This window comes from Peromyscus leucopus, chromosome 4, assembly GCF_004664715.2.
Source record: "Peromyscus leucopus breed LL Stock chromosome 4, UCI_PerLeu_2.1, whole genome shotgun sequence".
Classification (NCBI taxonomy): domain Eukaryota; kingdom Metazoa; phylum Chordata; class Mammalia; order Rodentia; family Cricetidae; genus Peromyscus; species Peromyscus leucopus.
Genome location: NC_051066.1, coordinates 11,532,441 through 11,547,703, shown reverse-complemented (window position 1 = coordinate 11,547,703; position 15,263 = coordinate 11,532,441). Strand labels below are relative to the sequence as shown.

The 15,263-nt window shown below is 52.3% G+C and overlaps 1 protein-coding gene across 2 annotated transcripts in view; it reads left to right on the top strand.

The window, feature by feature from the left end:
* Positions 1 to 15,263, top strand: part of Col5a1 (collagen type V alpha 1 chain) — a 154,004-nt gene that overhangs the window by 79,901 nt on the left and 58,840 nt on the right. For both annotated transcript variants that reach the window (XM_028883365.2, XM_028883364.2), the window contains exons 16-26: positions 84 to 137; positions 1,443 to 1,496; positions 2,673 to 2,726; positions 4,177 to 4,230; positions 5,734 to 5,778; positions 7,424 to 7,477; positions 8,123 to 8,167; positions 8,745 to 8,798; positions 8,990 to 9,034; positions 9,988 to 10,041; positions 14,798 to 14,842. In XM_028883365.2, coding sequence (XP_028739198.1) covers positions 84 to 137; positions 1,443 to 1,496; positions 2,673 to 2,726; positions 4,177 to 4,230; positions 5,734 to 5,778; positions 7,424 to 7,477; positions 8,123 to 8,167; positions 8,745 to 8,798; positions 8,990 to 9,034; positions 9,988 to 10,041; positions 14,798 to 14,842 — 558 coding nt within the window. The remainder of the gene's footprint in view (positions 1 to 83; positions 138 to 1,442; positions 1,497 to 2,672; positions 2,727 to 4,176; positions 4,231 to 5,733; positions 5,779 to 7,423; positions 7,478 to 8,122; positions 8,168 to 8,744; positions 8,799 to 8,989; positions 9,035 to 9,987; positions 10,042 to 14,797; positions 14,843 to 15,263) is intronic.

Below are 15,263 nucleotides of genomic sequence, written 5' to 3'. Positions count from 1 at the left end.
TAGGTTGACAGGCATGGAGATGAATATTCTCTTTCCTTAGAAGAGGGACATGCCCTGATGCTTTGTCCTCTGATTTCTGGCAGGGTCCGAGAGGCGTGCAAGGTCCACCTGGACCAACAGGGAAGCCTGGAAGACGGGTAAGTGCTAGGGGCTATGAGCATGGGGACAGCATCTGTGCCCAGACCGGAGGTAGACTGTCCCCTTCAGGGCCTCATTGTCCCATGTCCACATCCAAAGCTGTCGCTGAGCTGCTGCTTCAAAACAAATGCTGTGTCCAGGGGTGAGGTGGTTCACCTGTCTCTACAGCCATCTCCCAGACAGGTCACAGCAGTTGGATCCACATTGTTGATGGTTGATAATAGGCCTTGTCTTTGGGGACACCTCGTGCCTCCTCTCTAGAAATGGCTTCCTCAGCTCCCGCTCAGGCCTTCCTTCAGCCCTCTAGGCTCCTGGGATTTCCTGTTGAGAATGGTGTCCTCTTGCATGGATCCAGCTGGTCTCCTCAGGAACACAGCTGCTACAAGATGCCACACTACTTAAAAGTGATGACCACACTCCGGGAAGGCTAGAAAAGTCTTAATTAACCCGTCCTGTTCCTACAAACAGACCTTCTCACGTGTTTCATATAGAGACCAAAGCTACCACTGTCCGCATGGCCTCCGAGCCTGACCATGAGCCCACAGGCCACACCCCCAGCCATGATCAGTCATTTACAGGAGACGGGAAAGAAGAGGCGGGTGTGCCTCCCGAGTGAGCAGGGGCTTGGCAGGGAGCCCCTGTTCCCTTGTGCCTCTCCCGGTGGTGACTGTAGCCTTTATAGCAGACTCTGAAGGTCCAGGCTTGGCCTTCAGTCCATGGCAATCAACCAGGCACCCCGGGGCTTGCTTTCGAATATTTTTCATGTCTGGGAAGCAAGTGTGAGAGCTGACAAGATGGGTGACCATGCAGACCCTGCCTCTAGGTCGCTGTGTGGTCTGAGTGGGACACACATCCTCTGGTCCGCTCTCATACTCAGATGGACCTAGAGAGGCCTTTATTATTCCCAGGAATCTTTGGTCTTTAATTTCCTTCCCAGTAGTAACAAAGAGCTGAGCTTCCTATGGTCATCAGCATGTCACTGGAGCCACAAAAGCAAGCTCCCCGTCCTGGGCCCCCAAATCCCATCACCTTCCCCAAGCCTCTAGGACAGGCAGTGTCAGGCTCCTGGGCAAGTCCTAATGAGACAAGCACCACATTCTTATTTGTTGGCCAGTGGTTATGGTATGGCATGACCTCGGATCTGGAGGTCACCCCTGTCCAGTCTGATGACACCACACAAGTGCCCTTGGTGGGAGTGCTTTCCATGATCTCCTCCCTCAGTGTGGCTTGCTGGGAAGCTGCTCCCAGAGGATGTGGCGGGATGCTTCTTCTTCCATATGGATGGCTTGTCTTCTCTGTTCTAGGGCCGTGCTGGGAGTGATGGAGCTAGAGGCATGCCTGGACAAACAGGCCCCAAGGTAGGCTGTCGCCCATGCCTCCTCATGTCAGGGGACCACATTCACCGTCATCCCCGACATTATGTTGATGACATAAACCATCATGTCTGACGAGCGTGACTATGGGGAGTGCTGACTCACTTGGATGAGTCTTTCCGGGGTGTGTTGTGGAGACAGATTGACAAGTGAATTACGTAGGCGAGAGTCAATCTCTTTAAAGGGGCAGGTGTCCTCTTCATATGGGCAGTGAGTGAGGTGGGGTGGCTCCAGTTGTGAGAGAGCCCCTTGGGAGTGTGCGGGTAAGCAGGCCACACCCTTGGGATTATCCCGATGCTCCCAAGTCTATGGGACAAGAGTCTTCTTGCACTGCCTTAGGAAGTCAGGACCTGGGCCTTGTGGGGTGGGTAGACACACCTGTGGGTGAGCAGGGGCTCCTGTGCATGCATAGCCTTTGTATAGACACGTGACAGCTGTTTTTCCTCCGGATGCTGTGGATCCTGGGTTCACCCCTTTCCCCATGATCCTGCCTGGGTCACCAGGAGCTCTCACTGTTCCGTACATCTGTGTTGTGTCCCCTGGTTCCAAAGTCCTGGATGCTTCCGGTGAGGCCCGAGTTAATGAACACTGACGGCCCCGTGGATGACAGGAGGAGGAGAATCTTACCGTTCTGTCAAGTAGTTGATGACCTTTTAACTACAAAGTCATGAAAACCCTATTCTCGGTTTCATCCTACCTGACTTACACACCCACCAGATGGGATGCTGATCCTGGGCTCCGTGAGGCTGGGGGGCAGGAGCCAGGGTCCCTGCAGGTGAAGATGCTGGGGCCTTCACCAGTGAGTGTGAGCATCGGTGTGTGACACAAGGCTGCAGCCATCAGGACAGATGGGGCCGCTCCAGCAGGGGGCGACTCAGAGCAAATGAACACAGGCTGACTCAGCAGTAGCCTTTGATGGACCGCATGTCTACATTCCCAAGGATGCCCTGGCCTTGGCATGGGGACGGCACTGCCCCTCCCTTCCCAACCTCTGCCTCACTGGGAGAGAGGAGGTGGCATGTGCAGACTCCACAGTGGCCTGAGGCAGGAGCCCTGTGCAGGGGCCATGAGAGGACGCTGGGTCCAGGGTGCCGAGTTAAGGGTGCCACTACTAGGTCCTGCTGTCTGAGGGTGTTTGATGCAGCTCTCTTGTCCTTGCAGGGTGACCGTGGCTTTGATGGCCTGGCTGGGTTGCCAGGAGAGAAGGGCCACAGGGTGAGTATTTGCTGTGGGATTCGGGAGGGTCTTTTCCTTCCAACAGGCTCAGGTTCCTTACATGGGGCCAGGTTCCCCCATTTCACGGTGTCCCCATGTAAAGCACTGTGACTGCTCATGGAACTGACCCCCGAATGAAGTCCCTGTTGAAGTAGATCTAGCCCAGAGAAGTTGGATTTCCTACTGCAGTTTATGACCAAGCCCAGCAGGTGCCTCACCCCAGGGCATCATGGGGAACAGGGAAGTGAGAGAATACGTGTCTTAGAACTAGTTTTAGAGCCTTCTGGAGCCCACTTTCTAACTAAGGGAGGCTTGGGGAATCCAAGCAGTTACGGTATGCAAACTGCAGAGTCCGGACACTAAGGCTGTGGCCCTGGGGTGGTGGGGCAGTATCGAGAGCCTGCTGCTAAGGAGGGCTGGAGTTGGCCACCATGGTGCCTGCCCACCTTACTCACCCCAGCTGGGAGTGGATCCTCTCTGACCTGCTTTACCTTGAAGTGACTTTATTGGTCAGTTTTAGCATTGTTTGGGACATCCAGGTACATGTGTATGTGTTACACACATGTACACAGATACCTTCATAGGCATACGCACAAAGGCACAGGGAGACATATTCATCCACACACATATGCATATACACACATTCTTAGCCACACACATGCATACACATAAACACATATTCACAAGCGCACACACGTGTATAGACATATACAAACATGGAGACATATGTAAATGTAATCAGATAGAACCCAGATATATATGCACACAAGCACATACACACACAGACACAGGCATATAGACACCCATGTGCATATACATGTATTTACATAGGAGCACACAAGTATGTAAACAAGTACACATGGGCACAGACATTCATACTTATCCAGTCACACACATACATACAGGCAGGCATGGATATATATACATGCATATACATACATGTACATAGGGATGCAACAATACAATCTTTCACATACATGGGCAAACTCACAGCCACCAGTGGCGGTCTTTGGGGGTAGGAGGTGGGTGTGCAGTCCTTTGACCTACTGATGAGAGCACACATTGAGCGCCTGCTACAGGCAAGACCTGGAACTGCAGGTTTTTGTGAGGTAAGTTAGCCCTGACCCTCAAGGATTCTTGGTCCAGGGTGGTACCTTTCTGTGGTACCCTCCCTTACACTGAGTGCACCATGTGCCTGGATGTCTGTGTCTCCCGATAACCCTGCTAGGTGTTCAGTCTGGTGATTCTGCTGCCACAAAGCTTAGAAGTTTGGGTGCAAGGTTCTGTGGCCAGCCTCTGGACTGACCACATATATCCTCCTCCCAAGGGAACTAGCCTGCAAAACTGGGGGTAGTCAGGGTCAGACTTCAGGGGACAGAGAAAGGGGCTTGGGACAGTTGTAAACAACCTGCTGTACAATGGTTAACACTGATCCTGGTTGACTTACTAGGGTGACCCTGGTCCTTCTGGCCCGCCCGGACTCCCAGGAGATGATGGAGAAAGGGTATGTATCTCAGCATCCTTCTTTCTGTAAGTGTGGGCCTGGCAGGGTCGGCGAGGGTGCTGGGGAAAGGAAGCATGCATGTTGGCCCAGGGGGGTGGCTGTGTGCTCCCGAGACTGAAGCAAGGCACAAGCATTCATTTTACCTTATCCTTCTTGCCAATGAGGGTCAAACTGTCATGGGTCTCAGAAGCAGAGCTTCTAACTGTAGGAGGCAGGTGTCCTGGATCCTGTGGAGGGGAGATGCCAGGGGCTTAATGAGCTCTGCATCTCTGCTGATCTCATCTAAATGAGGTGTCAGATGGAGAAGCAAGGGCTTGAGGACAGTGGGGGGGACGGGACGACGACAACAAGGAAGTCATTATCTCTGGCCCAGAGGTAGGGAAGGGCAAAGCAACTGAATATAGGAACAGAAGAGGGAGGGAAGGGCTGGAGTTGGGCTCCTGTACCCAGAGGGCTCCTCATTGTCCTCCCCAAGCATCTTCGAGGGGCTGGAGGCTAAGCTCATACTCAGGCCACAGCACAGAGGCACATGGCAGAGAATGCGTGACAGGATCTACGGGCTCCTCGCACCGTTGTTGGGAAGCTCAAGAACCCCAGGAAAGTGGGAGAGAAGCACTGTCCTCTCCAGATTTCAGACTTTGCCAGGGAGTTTCCCCTGTCTGGGCCTTGGCCTAATCAGCTGTAAGCTGAGGAAGGAGAGGAATACTTTTGGATGCCCACCCTCTTGATTTAGGAAATGCTGGTGTGGGTTCTAGCATGCATTTATATGCTCATCTATGTTTCGTGTGCACATGTGCACTGTGTTTTGTATGTGCAAAAGTGTACTCCTAGGTGTGTGCAAATATAGATAGATAGATAGATAGAGATATAGGTATGTATGTATGTTATGTGTGTGGCTGCACAGTTATGTCTCTATGAGTAGATGTATTGAATGTAGGCACACATGAGCATGTGTGCAGGCAGGCTGTATGTGAGCATGTATGTCTTTGTGTGTGAGGAAGGCAGGAGAGCCAAGCTGTGTGATAGGGAGACATGTCCTGGCTATGCATCCATGGGTGTGACCCAGTGGAACCAGGGCAAACATCCCATATTGAATCAGGAGGAAAAGGCTCTTCTGAGTTTGCTGCTTTGGACCCTGGTGGACCCTGAGCTCAGGGCAGTCTGTCCGGAGCTCCTCTGTCCCTCCTCTGATGCCCCTGTTCCTCAGTTTGTTACTCATGAGGGTGGCCAAGGCCTTGAACTCCATAAGTGTTCTGCCTAGCTGCCTTTGCTGGAGGGCTGCAGGGCCTGCTTCCAAGCCTCACTGTTCCCCTGCAGTACCTGCACCCTTACCCTTGCAGCTCCAGAGTGAGGACAGGAGCCTCTCCTACGGGAGCAGCATTAGCAAGGCAGCATATCCTGAGCAGAGCAGGCAGAACCCTGCTGTGCGGTACTAGGGGATGGCCTCTGGGTATCCAGGCCTCATAGTGTGTCCCTAAACATCCTCTTCTTTCTCCTCCACAGGGCGACGATGGAGAAGTTGGGCCCAGGGGGCTGCCCGGGGAGCCTGTAAGTCGCTGATGGGTGGGACTCCGGGCCTCAGCTGCACAGTCACGAATTGATGGGTGTGGAGTAGATTAGAGAGCTTGCTCTGAGGAAGGAGGCAGGTGACATTTGCCCAGGAAAGAAACGAAGGAGGACGCTAGGGGCTGGGCAACTCTAGGGAATGTACACTGACCCTTTTTACAGGAGGAAGCTGGGCCCTGGAGAGCTTTAGAAAATGCCCAGGGGCATCATAGTTCCAGGGGAATTATGCCAGGTACCCAAGTGCAGCACGGAGGACATTCATAAGTTCTGTGGTGGGCATCTTCATGTGTCAGAGTAGACAGGAAGGCACAATATGGTGGATGTTCTGCAAGAATCATATCAGGTACCTTAGTCACCTGCCGGGCATCTAGGACATCATGATAGGTATCCGGGATGCCATGGCAGGTGTCCAGTCAGCATCCATATAGTGGGTGCTGGGACAGTCAAGGGGACTGAATAGGCCTAAGCTTGCCCCAGGTCTGGCTACTGCACCCTCCAGGATGGTGCCTGACCCACCGCAGGAAAAGCTCCCTTCAGGCAGCCAACTTGTATTTAGGCTTGAAGCAGATTTCCACAAGGGTGAAAGGACATTAATTACCTTTCATTTACTGATGCTCAGAAACCTACCTTCATTATCCAAGTCAGGCGGCCGTTTGCATCTGGTGAAGCTAATTGATGAGCTCTGCCATAAACGCCGCGCAGGGCAGAGCGCGGGATCAGCATGCTCAGGTTCATTTGGTATGAAATGATACCCTAGATGTCTGATTGGCCGCTGAGGAGGATCCATCAGCGCTGCTCTCCTTAGCACACACATCTAAGCAGTGCCTTCTGGGTTATTAGCATCTCAAAAACATTAGTAAGACTTAAGTATTAAAATAATGAAGGAAGCATTTAGGATGCCGAGAATGTGAGGAAAGGCTGTTTGTGTTTTTCCATCTAAAAAGGTTCTGTCAAAATCAAGGGCACTTGAGATCCAAGTGCCTTGGGTGAAGCCTATAATCCCAAGGTGGACGGTTCTCCTACAGCCCCGTATCCACCTCAGACATGGGTGGTGCCTCAGACCAGGCCCTCTGTGTAGGGTTGTGCACAACCCTTCAGTGCCCAGGAGAGGCATTGTGGCTCTCCCGAGCAGCTGTCCCCAACAAGGCCCTGAAGTTCCTCGCAGACCTTTTGTCTTCTGACCCTGTTCCCTGATCCCTTGACCTCTGTAACCCCAGAAATGACAGCATTGTGTGTCACTGGGGAGAGAGACTGAAGAAAAACTCAATCATAAACAATGGATCCAGCAGAGCAATGTAATTTCATGAGTTTTCTGTGGAGAGATTTTTTGCTCACCTCCCTGAGGTCAGGGGCAGGTGGATGAGAAAGACCCCTTCACTGAGGACATTCCTGATGCCTAGCTGAGCCCCTCTATTTCAGGAAGCCCCTGATTCTGATTCCCAGTGTCCAGGTCGAGAGGAGGATGGGATCAGTGGGGCACAATGGCGTCTCTTTCAGGCTTCTGGATTCACCAGCAAAGCTCGGGTGTAGAGTACTGGACATGGTCTGTGCAGGGTGAGAAGCAGAGCACACAGGCAGGGCAGTCCTCCAGCTGGGGTTCACTTTTCCTTGTCCCTTCTTCTTGCAGGGACCTCGTGGTTTGCTTGGGCCAAAAGGGCCTCCTGGCCCTCCAGGACCTCCGGTAAGTTCTGTCACCTCTTGGCATATGTGTCCACATTGTGGCGCCAAAACCCCTCTGACCTAGCCAGTGGTACTGTGGCCGCGAGGCCATGCTGACCATGGTGTGAGGCTGTAGGTATGAGGGGCTGTGGGTCATTCATACATGATGAACCAGAAAATGGCTAGGTAGGGTTGAGGTAGCCAGCCTTGCAGCTCTTCTAGACTTTCCCACCTCCCTTTCTGGCACACAGCGTGCGTGCGTGCTTGCGTGCGTGCGTGCGTGCGTGCGTGGTCATAAGCAATGCCTCAGGATGCCACATTGTCCCTCTGCTTCAGAGACCTTCCAGAAGCTCTGTTGGGAGTTCTGGAAGCAGGCGAGGCTCTTGGGGCTCTGTTTCTGTGGGTCAGACTGGCTCTACCTCTTCAGCTGCTCTGAAAGATTTTTCTAGAGTTCAGGATCTGCTCATATGAGGGTGCTTGGGCCCGACGGCTCAGCTAACCTATGGGGAAGGGTCTGTAGCCTTGGCTGTGAGGGATGGAGAGTCGAGCCTGTCCTTTCCAGGGAGAATGTCCTGCCAGTAGTCACCTCAGGCCCATGTCCAAGCATGTGGAGTCAGGTTGCTCACTCTGAGCTGAAACATCTCTTTTCTTTATCACTCTCCTGCAGGGTGTAACTGGTATGGATGGCCAGCCCGGCCCGAAAGGAAATGTGGTGAGTCCCATGGGTCACATGACCTGGCTTTTGGTGATGGTCTGTAGGCACAGTCCATGCTTGGCTGTGGAGGTCTGTATCAGCTGGGTATTGGGGCAGGAAGATTGGGCACCTTAGCCTCTGGCCCACGGCTCGGTGCTGCCCTCTGGTGTCAGAAGCCTCTGGTGTCAGGATTTCAAGGTGGTATTTGTTATGCAAAGCCTAGCTCGGAGTCAGTTCCAGCAGGAAGTGGGTCTATTAGCTCTATATCTATTTCAAGGGCACACTTTTCTACTAATAGAATATTTCCTGCTCAGCTCCTGGCATACTTTCTGCCTGGAAGGGTGTTGGGGTGTGAGTGCGAGTCCACACCCCCCTTTCAGAGTCAAGTATTAATCCTAAGGGTGTGTAAGGATCTGCCTACTTTCAGTGGCGAGTCTGCTTTTCCTGGACACTGTTCCCACACCCCGACTTCTGGGGGCCACTGCTGCACAGTTCAGAGAGGGAGGAGAAGATGAGAAGTGAAAATGGGGTTCCTCAAAAGGGGGTGTGATTCCTAGACCCTCTTCTCAGGGCCTTTACCTCTGTTTTCCTATAGGGTCCCCAGGGAGAGCCCGGACCCCCTGGACAGCAGGGTAATCCTGGTGCTCAGGTGAGTGTCCTGGGAAAGGTGGCTTGGAGCATCAGGTGGGGCACAGATTCTGGTGTCTGGGAAGACAGACTTCAGCTCTGCCACCGACACAGTTGGTGCCTGGAATGAGGGGTGATCAGTGGGAAGATAGTGGAGGATGAGGAGGGATCCTCTGGTCAGTCTCCTCATCCCCCTGTTGCTTCTTCCCCTAGGGTCTTCCGGGCCCCCAGGGTGCCATTGGCCCTCCAGGAGAAAAGGTAGGTGGGACAGCTGGGTGTGTCAGAGGGACTTCCTTGCCCATGGGCCATACTTCCAGGCCTGGGGGATCTGCTGGCCTTCATTAGCAAGCATGTACACCTTGCCCTGCCGAAGGCCCCCAAGCTTAGCCCTCTGGGAACTAAGCATGTCAGCCTCAGAGAGGCTCTTAAATCTTTCCTGTTAATTGATTCATACTTCCACTCACTCTCCACCTATGTGTGGAGGTGCCAGTTTTAGCAAGGGGTGAGAGAGGGGAAATCCCCAAACCAGCACACATTGTTGAGTATGAACTATGAGCCATTTATTGGAAATTCAGATTGAATTGGGCATCTTATTTAGTTGAGTTTTGGTAAATTTGGCACATAGACTTCTAGCACTTACCATGTCCTGGGACATTAGCCCTTCCAATGGCATCATAGAACCCAGGCATGGGTTATTTCAGGAAATGCAAAATGTCTAGGTCGTGACCAGCAAGAAGCACTTCAGAGTGGTTCTGAGGGCACCCAACTCCTGGGGGCACTTGTTGAAATGCAGACAGTCAGGCTGTGCCAGACCTGGACCTTGTTGAGAATGTCATGGGGTAGTGGGTGGTCCAGTGGCCCTGTGATTGCCCTGCCATGGGAGCGATTCCACGGGTGCCATTGGAGGGGACCCGAGGAAGGCACTGTGCCAGAAGCAGCTTCAGAAGGCTCCCAGGAAACCAGCATCTGCTCAGGAGATGTAAGGGAGAAGAAAGATTGGGAGTGGGGTGCTCCCATAGCAAAACTGAAGATTCTGGTGAAGGAGGCGCCTCTTTGAATGCAGAGAACTGGATGCTGGGAGCAAGGACCACAGCAGGCATCCTGAGTGACAATATCTGAATTATTTGGGGGGACTGTGGAGAAGGGCTGACATGCCAGGGAAGGAGGAAACATCAAAGGTGTTTCCTCACGTACTGTCTGGTTTGTACTAGGGTCCTTTGGGGAAACCAGGTCTCCCAGGAATGCCCGGCGCTGATGGACCCCCGGTGAGTAGTGCCCCCCATCCCTCTCCAGGAAGCCCCTGTCCTCCCCAGAGGGGAACTGGGAGCTTCAGTTGTCCTGAGCCACTGTGGGTAAAGCTCATGTGCTCTGGTGCGCTGTGCTGAGTGATGACTAGATTGTGGACAAGCTTTCACACCACGTTCCTGTCACAGAGGGGATGTGACGACACAGTGGGAGCGTGACTTACTTGTTAGGGTGTGCAAATCAGTCCCCTGAACTCAGCATCGTGTTTGAAACCGTGAGGAGTACCGGGCTGGGCTCCAAGCCGCCACACGTGTCCCCGGTGTGGGAAGTGAGGGGCAGGGTGTGCCAGAGGTATTTTTAGTGTTCACACACTGAGTTTGAGGGGAAGCTGTTGGGGGGGGGTATGTCTGCAGTGAGCACAGCTGGGAGCCAGATTAGACAGCGGCTGGAAATAGCAAGTGAGTGGCAGGTCTAATCTGGGGGGCGAGCTGTGCAGAAAGGGGGGCGCCCAGAAAAGAAAGCAGTTAGGGTGTGTGTGTGTGTGTGTGTGTGTGTGTGTGTGTGTGTGTGTGTGTTCACAGCTGCCATTCTGCCTGGAGATGTTGCTGGTTTGAGGGGATTTTAATTTTAAATTTAATTTAAATATTTTTAAAGGAAATTATTAAATCTACCCCTCCAATTTCTCTCCCTCCCCCAACTATTTCCTCCCGGCTCCATGTGCTCTTTAGTGTTTAGTGAAACTGAAAGGATGTATCTCAGAAAGCAAGATGAGATACATTAATTATTTATGACAGTTCCGTTTATTGTTTTAATAACACCATTAAAAACTAAATACGGGGGATGGGCAGGGGGGCCTAGGGGAATACCTCCGTGATAAAAGTGATTGCCGCACAAATATGAGGACATAGTACAGATCCACAGAACCCATGCAAATGCTGGGTGGTCATGGTGTCCACATATAATTCCAGCTTTGGGGGGCGGGGGCGGGGGGGGATTCACCCCAGCAAGCTGGGTAGCGAGACTAGTCCTGTCAGCAAGCTCTGGGTCGAGGTGACCTTGCCTTAGTGATCAAGGGGGACTCCTGACACCAACCTGGAGCCTCCGTGTGCTCACACACATACATGTGCTCACCTACACACAGCTAGACCACACACTCACATGCAAAAGTAGAAAAAGAAAAAAAATGAATGGGGATGTTGAGTGTGCCAATAGCAAGGGAATGGTCCACCATGATCTGTCGACTTCCTCTCCATGCCGAGGGTCACGTGGGCCAGTCAGTCTTAGACCCCACATTATCTTTAGTGGGTCTGAGAAGACAAGTGTAGTCACTGCCATCTCGGTGTGCACATGTGGGGAGTTCAGGAGCCAAGTGACTGGTGTCTCACTGAGTGTCACGTCTGTCCTTGAACTGTCATTTCTTTGTGCTGCAAAAAGAAAAAAAATAATGATGCAAACAAACGACAGGTTTTCTAGTGGACAGTGAGGTGAGAGAAGCAGCAGACAGATGGTTCCATCCCATTCGCACCGGCCAGCACAGGTCACGGGACCGTGGTTCCCTGGTGTCAGTTTCCTGTGGTGGGTGATCCCCACAGGTGGAAGTCTGATGCCGTGTGTCACGCATCTCCTACAGAGAAGAGATGGTCTGGGTGTGAGTGGCTGTGTCCTTCCCACAACCAGACATGCCTCTGGCCTCAGTAGACCTGGCTGGTTCTGGCCTGGGATTCCTCTCCTTACACTGAACCCAGGTCCCTGAGCAAAGCCTCCTTTTACATTCTGTGGGTGGGAACCAAGAGCCCCCTGGCCCATAGACTCTCTATTTCTGTTCCTGGCTGTATTAACTTCTTCACTGGTTGTTGTGACAAAATGCTTGGCAATAACAACTTGAGGAAGGTGTTCACAGTTGGAGGGAGGTGCGGTCCATCATGGCGGGAAGTCACAGCAGCAGGAGCCCGCAGCAGCTGGTCACATTGTGTCCCTATTCAGGAAGCAGAGAAAGATGGATGCTTCTTTTTATCCAGTCCAGAACTCCAGCCCATGGGTTGGGGTCACCCCTAGGTAGGGGGAGTCTTTACCTCAGTTAACCTAATCTAGAAACTCCCTCACAGACAGGCCTGGGGGTTTGTCTCCCAAGGAATTCTACATCCTGTCAATTCCAACACTGGAGCTTTAAAACGTGCTGTGGGAGAGGACTGCTTTCTCCCCGGGAAGGGCCCAAAGATGGCAGATGGACCAGAAAGACACCGGGATCCTAACCAGATCCAGCTGTCCGTGTGTTTGGAAGGGAGGGAAGATGGATGGCTCTCCTTATAAAAGCAGCTTACTGTTGATAAACCTTGAAGAGGCCAGCTTGTGCTGAGGCTGTTTTACTCTAGTATTTGTTTAGTTTGGTTGTGAAGAAAGAGTGATTGACAGGCCAGGGAGATGGCCCAGTTAGTAAAGTGTTTATCCTAGGATGCGTAGAGGCTGGGCATAGCGGTGCATGCCTGTAACTTGGGGGCTGAGAAAGAGGAGACAGGGAGGTCCCCGGGCCTTCCCAGCCAGCCAGTCCAGTGAATCAGAGAGTTCTAGGTTCAATAAGAAACCCCCTTTTAAAGGTTAGAGTGGACAATCAATGGAAGAAGAACCCGCTGTCAACCTCTGGCCTCTACACACAGTCACACACATGTATATACACTCCCACAAACATGCACACAAATGGAGGTAGAGAGGGAGAGAGGGAGGGAGGGGGAGAGAGGGGAAGAGAGGGGGAGAGAGGGAGAGAGAGGGAGAGAGAGGGAGAGAGTTTCAAGTCATACCTAGTGCCCTGAAATGTGATTAATTCTCCACAGCACACAGCAAAATGATGGGTAAATGGAGCCAGTAAAAATAAAATGTGAATGAATATCCAAGGTTTGGAGAAAGTGCTCATGATCCAGTATTAAATTCGGATTATATTATAGCGGCCCACTTTGTATGCACACATGCAGAGAAAATGGATGGGAAACCTGTGCCCCCGACCAGCCTCGTGGCTCTGCATGGTGGGCTGTGGAGGAGTTTAATTTCCTTTTCCGCTCTCCTAATTGTCTTCAATGAACATATATTACTTTTTTAATCAGAAAAATATCAAATACAAATAATTTAAGCTTTATTATTTTTCCATTATGAAAGAAACATTCACTGTAAAATATTGGGAAAATGCACACTGGCAGAGAGAACGCAGCCTTGCCTTGCACGGCAGGAAGATTTGTCAGCGTTAAATTTTCCTCTCTTCTCCTCAGCCTCCTGGTTAGAAACATGAGCCGTGGGCCTCCCCACCGCGGTACTTCCTTCTAGAACCCAGCTGACACCCATCTAAGGCATCTGGTCAGCCATGGCAATGGTGCCCACCAGCTGCTACTGGGCACACTCTGCTTGGTGCTTGCTCAGCGCCTAGGGAATCTCTCCTTGGTGTCTCTGAGGACCTCTGTGGTATAAGCATGTGCAGTCTCCCACATGTCCCTGAAGGAGTTGCACACAGAGGGGGCATCTGGGTCACTGCATGTGTCACAGAGATCCTGGCATATGACCTCTCGTAGTGCCCGCCCACTCTGGTTCCGGAGCAAATCCATGTCTGCGGCTGGTGGGCACTGAGATGAAGACCACAGTTACCCTTCTGGCTGCCCTGAGGTGGGACGCCCTCTCCTTGCTCTCCACCAAGAGCCTCTGGTGCCTTAAACATGTTTGTCATTTCTGCAAGGCAGGGGCTTGTCCCCGGGGCCAGAGCAGCGGGCACTGTCCACCTGGGGGTGCCCCAGCTTTTCTCAAAGCTCACTGGGCTCCCCACATGGGAACTTTGTGTCCCAACTCACTTGCTAAGCTCTTTGCAAAAATCAATTAAGAGAAGCAACGGAGCACGTGGCCAGCTGTTCCCCAGGAGATGAGCCTGTGTCTAGGGCCCCAGGTCTTTCACCCACTCAAGCTAGAACATGTGTCTGTCATGTCATTGTTCACAAGAGGGAGCGTGGGCCCAGAGAGGCAAGCATGCACAATTTTCTGGAAAATGGTGGTGGGACTGCATGTCCGTAGATGGGCAGCCTTTTCACTTTCTCTACCCGTGGCTTGCAGCTTGTGAATTTAGGGCTCTAACCCCAGGGTCAGCCTGGTGAGGCAGAGCCTATGCTGCGTTCTGGAGGATGTAATTAGCCCAAGTGTGGCTAGGTGGGAGGTGACCAGAAGACACAGGTGCCTCTGCAGGGCCACCTCTCACCTTGGCTTAGTTTCCCAGGCCCCAGGGACCCACTGAATGTGACTGAGCAAAACTGGGGTGCTAATGCACTCAGTCAGGTAAAAGATGGGCCTCTTTCTACCCTACCTGCCCTCAGTTTCCCCAAACAGCTAGTTATTGTTGTTTGACAAACAATATGACCCTTGCTGGTCCTGGGGACTCGGAATTCTGATCCTGAAGGTTCTTTTGGCTGGTGTGACCTTGAGTAGTGGCATAATCTCCTCTGTGGTCTATGAAGTCTACCCTGGAGGGTAGGCTGGTCTCAGGCTGGGTGGTTGCTGTACCCTCCTCAGCTCACGTTCATGTCCCTTCCATGACCAGCCAACTGGAGGGCCACACTGCTTCTCCCCATTTTGCAGATGAAGCAACTGAGGTCTGGGGACTGGAAGTAACTTGACTGCCTGTCCAGACATCTCTGCCTCTCTTTTATTTTCCTGGGCAGAGCTAGAGGACTGTGACGTAAATGCTGCAGAGGTAGGTGGCCTCCTTCTGAGCAGGTGGCTAACTAATGAAGACCTTCTCTCTTGTGACAGGGGCACCCTGGTAAAGAAGGTCCTCCAGGAGAGAAAGGAGGCCAGGTAGGTACCCACTGGCCCCTGCCCCCACAGCCAGTCTCTGAATAGGTCTCCCAGGCAGGGTGGAGGACCGTGCCTGCATTGTAAGCTCTGGTCATTTGTTGAGAAGGTCTTTTGACTGTAGAAGGATGTCATTTCCCTGAATAGAATACCCCTGTTCCCCTCAGCTCAAAATTGCTTCACCACAAGGTGCCTAAGATGGGGACATGTTTCTTTGTCTTTTCTCAACCCAGCACTGTGTTCATGTACATGGCTATCTCTTTCCCATCCCCTCCTGGTCTCCTGGAGCTGGACACAGCATCTGATTGTCCTCAGACAATTTTGCTCTTTGAAAGGCACCACCAGCTTCCTCCATCATCAGCATCAGTGTCAGTGTGGACCTCGAGCAGGGCCTCCTACATAGGCCACAAAGCTGCTTTGCAGG